General features: G+C 40.5%; 1 protein-coding gene across 7 annotated transcripts in view; it reads right to left on the minus strand.

Annotated features, from left to right (window-relative positions):
- GRIP1 (glutamate receptor interacting protein 1) overlaps window positions 1-12,011 on the minus strand; it is a 715,306-nt gene that overhangs the window by 66,176 nt on the left and 637,119 nt on the right. For all 7 annotated transcript variants that reach the window (XM_058426061.1, XM_058426059.1, XM_058426058.1 and 4 more), the window contains one exon: window positions 909-1,054. In XM_058426061.1, the coding sequence (XP_058282044.1) occupies window positions 909-1,054 (146 nt within the window). The remainder of the gene's footprint in view (window positions 1-908; window positions 1,055-12,011) is intronic.

Below are 12,011 nucleotides of genomic sequence, written 5' to 3' on the forward strand. Positions count from 1 at the left end.
ATTAGCTGACTCTTTTGGTGAATGGACACTTTTCAATCGGCTCTATAGTCTTATCATAATCAGACAAGATGTTTCTTATTTCAGGGCTACCCAAAGTGTTCTCCTTGCACCACAGCTGTGGCAGCATCTGGACGTTTATTAGGAATCCAGAATCTCAGGTCCCACCTGGGGTGGTGCCAGGATCTGTGTTTTAACAAGCTCTTCAGATGATTCTACGCCCTCCTAAGTTTGATTGGAGGGTCTAAAAAATGTGTATAGCCCTTTTGAAAAGCAACGTGGGGCATGACTGACTCATCAGAAATCACAGACATTTCCTTTGTATTCTTACTCAGCCATCCTGCTTCTAGGAATATTTTTATTTCAAAAGAAAAAAAAAGCTGAATAAAGATATCTATGCATAAAGATGTCTATGAAAGTACTATTTATAATAATGAAACAATTGGAAGCAATATAGTGATTTAAGAAGAGAAGAAAGGTAAATCACAGGCAGTCAATAAAAATGATAGATATTAAGAGTTTATAAAATGATCAAATGTTTATAATGTAAAATTAGGTAAAAAATGCAACATCTACTTGGTTATAGTTATGCCATATAAATATCAACAAAAACTAGAAAACTACCAGTTTCACTGTATTAGATGATGATTTAGATTTCATCTTTAAAAATTATTTTCATGCAATTATAATATGTTTTCTATAATGAAAATATCTTAATGATATCATTTACAAGCACCATTATTTAAAATTTGTACTACACTCTCAACACAAAATTTAAAGGCTCTTTCAGCTGTGAAACACTGCTGCCACATCACTAGCCAGCTGTTGTATGTAAAACATCAAGATCTAATATCTTTGGTGACAGATGGGCAGTTTGAAAAATCAGTTTTAACTAAGGATGCTCTCCATACCTGAATTATCTTCATCTTTGCGGATTTTGAGCTTCACCAGGTCTTCACATTGCTGGAGGATCTGAACTGCATCTTCCATGGAACAGTTGTCCAGCCGGATATTATCTATTGCGAGCAATTTATCCCCAAGTTCCAGGGTCCCAGTTCTGTTAGTGAATGCATAGTAACACACGACTAATAATGAGCACTTAACTAGGCCATTTAAAGAGGCATTAAGCATAATGTAGCGTTATGGTAGTCTTTAGAGGAAAAGAGGTTCAACTGTTTTTAAATTGTACTTTATTGACAACTCCCTCCCTTCTTCTAGTCTTATTTGGGTTGCCTGCTATGACATCAAATTGCCAAGTATTAAAAACATTTTTTCTTATACTTTCTTCAATTAAACAAGAACATATGTGTCACTCAGGAAGCATACAATTCCTAGGAAAGGAGGTAATGGGCGAGGGTCTGCATAGACCCGGGTATCCTTGTGTTTCTCCATATTGTTGTATCGCTTTTGATGCTTGGTAGTCCAGATATTAGGAGAGCACTAAGAGAATGAGAGAAGGCAAGGTGTAACAGAGCTAGTGGAAGCCTAAGGCTTGAACGTCTGCTACTTCCACTTGCATCTGGAAACTTACTATGGCCAGAGTAGCATGAAAATTTATAGATGAATCCATAGCTTCTTATTCGGAAAGTGGCCACTGAGACTCTACAACTGGCTGTGGACCAGGGTAGGTCTATTGAACAAAATTTTAAGGTCCATAATGAAACAAACAAAAAATAATGTGAATGTAGTATGTATATGTTTCTATGTGCATATATGTATATATACACAGATTTGTAAGAACAGCCTTTTATGCATTATATCTGTGCCAGAGACTGCTAATTGTCTCCCAGCATCCATTCTCCCTTCCCTTCTTTTAAGTTACCCTCTAAAAATGCATGCCCCAGACTCTCTGGGGACCCTCCCCACCTCCTGCCTGTAGCTAGAAAATGGTAACAGGAGGGAGGCGGAGCAAGGTGGCTGAATAGAAGCCTCCACTGATCGTCCTCCTTGCAGGAACACCAAATTTAACAACTATCCATACAGAAAAGCACCTTTATAAGAACCAAAAATCAGGTGAGCAATCACAGTACCTGGTTTTAACTTCATATCACTGAAAGAGGCACTGAAGAGGGTAGGAAAGAGAGTCTCGAATTGATGATGCCAGCCCCTCCCCCATTCCTTCTGCAGCAGCCACATGGCATGGAGAGAAAAACTGTGCACTTGTGGGAGGGAGAACACAGTGATGGAGAGACTGCATTGAAACTCAGTGCTACCCTGTCACAGCGGAAAGCAACACTAGGCAGAAGTCAGCTGATATCCACGGAGGGAACATTTAGATTAGCCCTAGGCAGAGGGGAATCACCCATTCCAGTGGTCAGAACTTGAGTTCCAGCATGCCTCACTGCTGAACGCTGAAGTGTTCTTGGGTACTAAATAAACTCAAGGCAGTTTAAAGGCACAGAGACTGCAATTCCTGGACAAGCCCTGATGCTGTGCTGAGCTCAGAGCCAGTAGACTTGGGGGGCATGTGACCTAGTGAGAAACCAGCTGGGGTGGCTAAGTGAGTGCTTGCAACACCCCTCCCCCAGCCCTACACAGCACAGCTCACAACTCCCAGAGAGATTCCGTCACTCTACCTGAGTAGAGAAGAGGGGAGAGTAAAGAAGACTTTGTCTTGCAACTTGGATATCAGCTCAGCCATAGTATGACAAGGCACCAGGCAGAGTCCTAAGGCCCCTTTTCTAGGGCTTTGCTCCCAGACAACATTTCTAGACACACCCAGGGCCGGAAGGGAACCTGCTGCCTTGAAGGGAAGTACCCAGTCCTGGCAGCATTTATCACCTGCTGATCCCTTGGGCTCTGAATAATCAGCAGCACGGCTGGGTGCGGTGGCTCATGCCTGTAATCCCAGCACTTCGGGAGGCCAAGGTGGGTGGATCACTTGAGACCAGGAGTTCAAGACCAGCCTGGCCAACATGGTGAAACCCGGTCTGTACTAAAAATACAAAGATTAGCCAGGCGTGGTGGTGCACACCTGTAATCCCAGCTATTCGGGAGGCTGAGGCAGGAGAATCACTTGAACCTGGGAGGTGCAGGTTGCAGTGAGCCGATCGCACCACTGCACTCCAGCCTGGGCAACAGAAAGAGAGTCTGTCTCAAAAAATAAATAAAACTAAATATAATTAAAAAATAAAATCAGCAGCAGTCGTCAGGTAGTACTTGCTGTGGGCCTTAGGTGAGACTCTGAGTTGTGCTGGCTTCAGGTGTGACCCAGCACATTCCCAGCTGTGGTGGCTATGGGGAGAGGCTGTTTCTGCTTGAGAAAAGCAGAGGAAATAGTAAAAAGGACTTTATCTTGCATCTTAGGTACCAGGTCTGCAACAGTGGGACAGAGTACCAAGTGGGCTCTTGGGGTCCCTGATTCTCGGCCTTAGCTCTTGGACGTTTGTGGAACTGCTCTGGGACAGAGGGGAGCCCACCGCCTCAAAAGAAGAGTCCCGGCCCTGGCAGCATTTGCCACAAGTGAACATCGGCAATAGCCAGGCAGTACTTGCCATGGACCTGGAGCAGTGGTGGCCATGGGGAGAGACTTCTCTCCTTGAGGAAAGGATGGGAAGGACTTCGTCTTGTGTCTTGGGTGCCAGCTCAGCTATAGCAGAATAGAGCACCAGGTAGATTCCTAAGGTTTTTGACCCTAGGACCAGGCTCCCGGATGGCATCTCTAGACCTGCAAGGGGCCAGGGGGAGCTCACTGCCCTGAAAAGAAGGATACTATCCTGGCTCGCTTTGCCACCTGCTGATTGTAGAGCCTTTGGTCCTTGAGTGAACATGTCCTAGTGGTAGCCAGATAAGGGTTTACTGGCGGTCTTAGTTGAGACCTAGTACCATGTTGGCTTCAGGTCTGAACCAGCGTAGTCTCAGTGCTGGTGACCACAGGGGTGCTTGTGTTACCCCATCACCCCTCAGCTTCAGGCAGCTCAGCACTGGGAGAGAGACTATATCTGTTTGGAAGACAAGGAAGAGAACAAGAGTCTCTGCCTAGTAATCCAGATGCTTCTTCTGGATCTTACCCAAGACCACCAAGGCAGTATTTTTGAGTCTGCAAGAGCCATAGTGTTACTGGACTTGGGGTGCCCCCTAATGGAGATACAGGTGAAGTGACCAAAAACTTACATCACAACACCCAAGTCCCTTTGAATACTTGGAAAGCCTTCCCAAGAAGGACAGGTGCAAACAAGCCCAGACTGCAAAGACTATAATAAATACTTAACTCTTCAATTCTCAGACACCAGTGAACATCCATGAGCATCAAGACCATCTGGGAAAACACGACTTCACCAAGTGAACTAAATAAGGCCCGAAAGACCAATCACAGAGAAATAGAGATATGCGGCCTTTCATACAGAGAATTCTAAATTACTGTTTTGACTAAACAATAAAGTTTTGAGTCTGTGATAATACAGATCATAAATTCAAAATCCTATCAGATAAATTCAACAAAGAGATTAAAATAGTTAAAAAAAATCCAGCAGAAATTCTGGAGTTGAAAAATGCAATTGACACACTAAAAAAATGCATCACAGTCTCTTAACAACAGAATTGATCAAGCAGAAGAGATAATTAGTAAGCTTGGAGACAGGATATTTGAAAATACACAGCCAGAGAAGACAAAAGAAAAAAAAAAAACTGGGCCAGGCATGGTGGCTCACACCTATAATCCCAGCACTTTGGGAGGCCGAGGTGGGCAGATCACCTAAGGTCAGGAGTTCGAGAAAAGCCTGGCCAACATGGTGAAAGCCCATCTCTACTAAAAATACAAAAAAAAAAAAAATAGCTGGGCATGGTGGTGTGCAGCTGTAATCCCAGCCACTTGGGAGGCTGAGGCAGGAGAATCGCTTGAACCCAGGAGGCAGAGGTTGCAGTGGGCCGAGATTGCACCACAGCACTCAGCCTGGGCATCAAAGTGAGACTCTGTCTCAAAACAAACAAACAAAGAAACAATGAAGCACCTCTACAAGACCTAAAAAATAGCCTCAAAAGGCCAAATCTAAGAGTTATAGGCCTTAAAGATGAGGTAGAGAGAGGGACAGGGTAGAAACTTTATTCAAAGGGATAATAACAGAGAATTTCCCAAACATAGAGAAAGATATCAATATTCAAGTACAAGAACCTTATAGACCACCTGCAGGAATTTCAGCAACTACAAATGCAAAATAACTGAAATCATAACAGTCTCTCAAGACCACAGCACAATCAAATTAAACTCGAGATTAAGAAATTCACTCTAAGCCAGGGTTTTATGAATAGAACTCTGATCTTCTTGGGATGGAGCCCCTTGCAGGAGGGGGAGCCATGGTCTCTCTGGTTCAGTTGACTTAGCCTTTCCTGCCTGCTGGCTCTGGAGAGTCTGGGTGGTCTGGATGAGGGTGGTTCCCCAAATCACAGTGCACCTGCTCTGTCAAGCGGCAGCCAGGCTGCTTCTTTAAGCAGGTCCCTGATACCGTTCCTCCTGACTGGGTGTGACCTCCCAACAAGGGTCTCCAGGTCTCCAGATCGGCATCAGGTCAGTGCCCCTCTGGGACAGAGCTCCCAGAGGAAGGAGAAGGCTCCCATCTTTGCTGTTTTGTAGACTTTGCTGGTGCAGGAGGGATCCAGGCTTGGAGTCTGGAGTAGACCCCCAGCAAACCACAACAGCACTACAGAAGGGGGCCTGACTGTTAAAAGAAAAACAAGCAGAAAGCAACAACAGTAACATCACCAACAAAAAGACCCCACAAAAACTCCATTCACAGATCAGCAACCTCAAGATTGAGGGTAGATAAGCTCACAAAGATGAGAAAGAATCCTCGTAAAACTGCTGAAAACTCAAAAAGCCAGAGTGCCTCTTGTCTTCCAAATAACTGCAACACTTCTTCAGCAAGGGCACAGAACTGGGCTGAAGCTGAGATGACTGAATTGGCAGAAGTAGGCTTCAAAAGGTGGGTAATAATGAACTTCACTGAACTAAAGGAGCATGTTCTAACCCAATTCAAATAAGCTAAGAATCGTAATAAAACATTACAGGAGCTGATGACCAGAATAGCCAGTTTAGTGACAAACATAAATGACCTTATGGAGCTGAAAAACACAACATGATAACTTCACAACGCAATCACAAGTGTCCATAGCCAAATAGACTAAGTGGAACAAAGACTCTCAGAGTTGAAGACTATCTTTCTGAAATAAGACAGGCAGACAAGAATAGAGAAAAAGGAATAAAAAGGAATAAACAAAACCTCCAAAAATATGGGATTATGTAAAAAGACCAAATCTATGACTGATTGGGGTACCTGAAGGAGATGGGGAGAACAGAACTAAGTTGGAAAACATACTTCAGGATATAATCCAGGAGAACTCCCCTAGCCTAGCAAGATAGGCCAACATTCAAATTTAGAAAATCCAGAGAACCTCAATAAGATACTGCAGGAGAAGATCAACCCCAAGACACATAATCATTGGATTCTCCAAGGTCAAAATGAAAGAAAAAAATGTTAAGCATAGCCAGAAAGAAAAGCCAGGATGCCTACAAAGGGAAGTCCATCAGACCAACAGCAGACCTCTCAACAGAAACCCTACAAGTCAGAAGAGTTTGGGGGCCAGTATCCAACATTCTTAAAGAAAATAATTTCCAACCCAGAATTTCATACCTGGCCAAACTAAACTTCATAAGCAAAGGAGAAATAAGATCCTTTTCAGACACGTAAATGCTGAGGGAATTCATCACCATCAGGCCTACCTTGCAAGAGCTCTTAAAGGAAGCGCTAAATACGGAAAGGAAAAACCATTACCAGCCGCTACAAAAACACACTGAAATGCACAGACTGGTGACACTATGAAGCAACCACATAAACAAGTTTGCAAAATAACCAACTAGCATCATGATGACATGATCCAATTAACACATATCAACACTAAACTTGAGGCCGGGTGCGGTGGCTCACACCTGTAATCCCAGCACTTTGGGAGGCCGAGGCGAGTGGATCATTTGAGGTCAGGAGTTCGAGACCAGCCTGGCCAAGATGGTGAAACCCCGTCTCTACTAAAAATAATAAAAAAAAATTAGCCGGGCATGGTGGTAGGTGCCTGTAGTCCCAGCTACTCGGGAGGCTGAGGCAGGAGAATCGCTTGAACCTGGGAGGCGGAGGTTGCAGTGAGCAGAGATCACGCCACTGCACTCTAGCCTAGGCGACAGAGCGAGACTCCATCTCAAAAAGAAAAAAAAAAACCAAAAAAACAAAACCAAAACAAAACAAAACAAAAAACACTAAATTTAAGTGTAAACAGGATAAATGCCCCAGTCAAAAGACACAGAATGGTAAACTGGATAAAGAGAGAGCCAAGACCTATTGGTATGCTGTCTTCAAGAGACCTATCTCACATGCAGTGACATACATAGGCTCAAAATAAAGTGATGGAGTAAAATTTACCAAGCAATGAAAAACTGACAAAAGCAGAGCCTGCACTCCTAATTTCTGACAAAAGATACTTTAAACCAACAAAGATAGAAAAAAAAGTTAAATTCAACAAGAAGAGCTAAGTATCCTAAATATATATGTGCCTAATACAGGAGCACCCAGATTCATACAGCAAGTTCTTACAGACCTATGAAGAAACTTACACTCTCACACAGTGACAGTGGGACATTGTAATACCCCACTGACAATATTAGACAGATCATCGAGACAGAAAATAAACAAAGATATTCACGACTTGAACTCAGCTCTGGATCAAGTGGACCTGATAGATATCTACAGAACTCTCCACCCCAAAACGACAGAATATACATTCTTCTCATTGCCACATGACACTTATTCTAAAATTGATCACATAATTGGAAGTAAAACATTCCTCAGCAAATGCAAAATAACTGAAATCATAACAGTCTCTCAGACCACAGCACAATCAAATTAAACTGAAGATTAAGAAATTCACTCTAAACCACACTACTACTTGGAAATTGAAAAGCCTGCCCCTGAGTGAACCTTGGGTGAATAATAAAATTAAGGCAGAAATCAAGAAGTTCTTTGAAACTAATGAGAACAAAGAGACCAACAACGAGTTCTGAAATTGAGACAGTAATAAATAGGCTACCAACCAAAAAAATCCCAGGACCACATGGATTTACAGCTGAATTCTAACAGAGGTACAAAGATGAGCTAGTACTATTTCTTCTGAAACTATTCCAAACAATTGAAAAGGAGGGACTTCTCCCTAACTAATTTTATGAGGCCAGTATCATCCTGATACCAAAACCTGGGAGAGATATACAACAACAAGTAAAAACTTCAGGCTAATATTCTTGATAAACATGGATGCAAAAATCCTCAATGAAATACTGGCAAATTGAATCCAGCAGCACATTAAAAAGTTTATCCACCACGATCAAGTTGGCTTCATCCCTGGGATGCAAGGTTGGTTTAACATACACAAAACAATAAATGTGATTCATTATATAAACAGAACTAAAGACAAAAACCACATAATTACCTCAATAGATGCAGAAATGGCCTTCAATAATATTCAACATCCCTTCATTTAAAAACTCTCAATAATCTAGGTATTGAAGGAACATACCTCAAAATAGTAAAAGCCACATAGGACAAACCCATAGCCAATATCATACTGAATGGGCAAAAGCTGGAAGCATTCACCTTGAAAACTAGCACAAGACAAGGATGCCCTCTCATCACTCCTATTTAACATAGTATATTGGAAGTTCTGACCAGGGCAATCAGGCAAGAGAAAAAAATAAAGGGTATTCAAATCAGAAGAGAAGAAGTCAAATTGTCTTTGCAGATGACATGATCCTATATCTAGAAAACCGCATCATCTCAGCCCAAAAGCTTCTTAAGCTGATAAGCAACTTCAGCAAAGTCTCAACATACAAAATCACTGTGCAAAAATCACTAACATTCTTATATACCAACAATAGGCAAGCAGAGAGCCAAATAATCAAAGAACTCCCATTCACAATTGCTACAAAGAGAATAAAATACCTAGGAATATAGCTAATAAGGGAAGTGAAGGACCTCTTCATGGAGAACTACAAACCACTGCTCAAAGAAATCAGAGAGGACACAAACAAATGGATACACATTCCATGCTCATGGATAGAAAAAATCAATATCATGAAAATGACCACACTGCCCAAAGTAATTTATAGATTCAGTACCATGCCCATTAAACTACCATTGACATTCTTTGCAGAATTAGAAAAAAACTACTTTAAAATTCATATGGAATCAAAAAGGAGCCTGTATAGCCAAACCAATCCTAAGCTAAAAGAACAAAGCTGGAGGTATCATGCTACCCAACTTCAAACTATACTACAAGGCTACAGTAACCAAAACAGCATGGTACTGGTACAAAAACAGACATATAGACCAAAGGAACAGAATAGAGAACTCAGAAATAAGACTGCACACCCATAACCATCTGATCATCAACAAACCTGGCAAAAACAAGCAATGGGAAAAGGATTTCCTATTTAATAAATGGCACTGGGAGAACTGGCTAATCGTATGCAGCAAATGAGCAACTATATGCCAATAAATTAGAAAAGCTAGAGGAAATGGGTAAATTCCTAGACTCATACAATGTACCAACATTGAACTATGATGAAATTCAAAACCTGAACAGACCAATAATAAGTAACACGATTGAAGTCATAATAAAAAGTCTCCAAGTAAGGCAAAACCTGGGACCCAATGGCTTCACTGCTGAATTCTACCAAACATTTAAAGAACTAATATCAATCCTGCTAAAACTATTCTGAAAAATAGAGGAGGAGGGAATGATTCCAAACTCACTCTATGAGGCCAGTATTACCATGATAACAAAACCAGACAAAGACACACATACACACACACACACACACACAAAAAAAAAAAAAAAAAAGAAAAAAGAAAAAGAAAACTATGGGCCAAAAACCTCTAATGAACATTGATGCAAAAATCCTTAACAAAATACTAACAAAGTGAAGTCAAAAATACATTAAAAAGATGATTCATCACAACCAAGTTGGATCACAACCCAGGGATTAAAAGATGGTGCAAGCTATGCAAATCTGTCAGTGAAACACATCATGTCAGTAGAATAAAGGACAAAAACCATATGATCGTTTCTATTGATGCGGAAAAAGCATTTGAAAAAATTTAACATCCGTTCATGATAAAAATCCTCAAAAAACTAGGGTATAGAAGAAATATACCTCAACGTAATAAAAGCCATATACAACAGAGCTGCTGCTAGTACCATACTGAATGAGGAAAAACTAAAAGCCATTGCTCTAAGATCTGGCACACAACAAGGATGCTCACTGTCACCACTGTTATGCAACACAGTACTGGAAGTCCTAGCTAGAGCAATCCCACAAGGGAAAGATAAAAGCGTATCCAGATTGGAAAGGAAGAAGTCAAATTATCCTTGCTTGCAGAAGACATGATCTTACATTTGGAAAAACCTGAAGACTCCATAAAAAATAATTAGAGCTGATTAAAAAAATTCAGTAAAGTTGCAGTCTTCAAAATAAATAATACAAAATCAGTAGCATTTCTATATGCCAACATTGAACAATCTGAAAGATAAATTAAAGAAGTAATCCCTTTTACAAGAGCCACAAATAAAATCAAATACTTAGAAATTAATGAAAGAAGTAAAAGATCTCTACAATGAAAACTGTAAAACACTGATGAAAGAAATTGAAGAGGACACAAACAAATAGAAGAAAAACTACATGTTTATAAACTAGAAGGATCAATATTGTTAAAATATCCATACTACCCAGAGCAATCTACATATTCAATGCTATCTGTATCAAAATACCAGTGACACTCTTCACAGAAATAAAGTATCCTAAAATTTATACTGAACCACAAAAGACCTAGAAAACCCAATTCTATCCTGAGCAAAAAGAACAAAACTGGAAGAATCCCATTATCTGACTTCAAATTACACTACAGAGCTAAAGTAACCCAAACACCATGACACTGGCAAAAAAAACACACATATAGACCAATGGAACAGAATAGAGAACCCAGAAACAAATCCACATGCCTATAGTGAACTCCTTTTTGACAAAGGTGCCTAGAAACATACATTGGGGAAAAGACAGTCTCTTCAGCAAATGGTGCTGGGAAAACTGAATATCAACATGCAGAAGAAAAAAACTAGACAGCTATTTCTTGCCATATACAAAAGTCAAATCAAAATGGATTAACAACTTAAATCTAAGACTTCAAACTATGACACTACCACAAGAAAACTTTGGGGGAAACTCTCCAGGACATTGCTCTGGGCAAATATATCTTGAGTAATATCCCACAAGCACAGGCAACCAAAGCAAAATGGACAAATGGGATCACAACAAGTGAAAAATCTTTTTCACAGCAAAGAAAAAAAATCAACCAAGTGAAGAGACAAATCACATAATAGGATAAAATATTTGCAAACTATCCATCTGACAAGGGATTAATCACCAGAATATACATGGAGCTCAAACAAGTCTATAGGAAAAAACAATCTAGTAATCCTATTAAAAAATGGCCAAAATATTTGAATAGTCATTTCTCAAAAGAAGATATATAAATGTCTAACAGGCATACGAAAAGATGCTCAACATCAGTGGTCATCAGAGAAATGCAAATCAAAACTACAATGAGATATCATCTGACCCCAGTTAAAATGGCTTTTATCCAAAAGACAGGCAATAACAAATGCTGGAGAGAATGTGGAGGAAAGGGAACCCTGGTACACTGTTGATGGGAATGTAAATTAGTACAACCACCATAAAAACAGCTGGAGGTTTCTCAAAAAACTAAAAATAGAGCTACCATATGATCCAGCAATCCCACTGCTGGGTATATACCCAAAAGAAAGGAAATCAGTATGTTGAAGAGATACCTGCACTCCTATGTTTGCTGCAGCACTGTTCACAATAACCAAGATTTGGAAGCAACATAAGTGTCCATTGAGAGATAAATGGATAAAAGAAATGTGGTACAACAGAGTTCCATTCAGCCATATAAAAGAACGAG

This window comes from Hylobates moloch, unplaced genomic scaffold (genome assembly GCF_009828535.3).
Source record: "Hylobates moloch isolate HMO894 unplaced genomic scaffold, HMol_V3 SCAFFOLD_12, whole genome shotgun sequence".
Classification (NCBI taxonomy): domain Eukaryota; kingdom Metazoa; phylum Chordata; class Mammalia; order Primates; family Hylobatidae; genus Hylobates; species Hylobates moloch.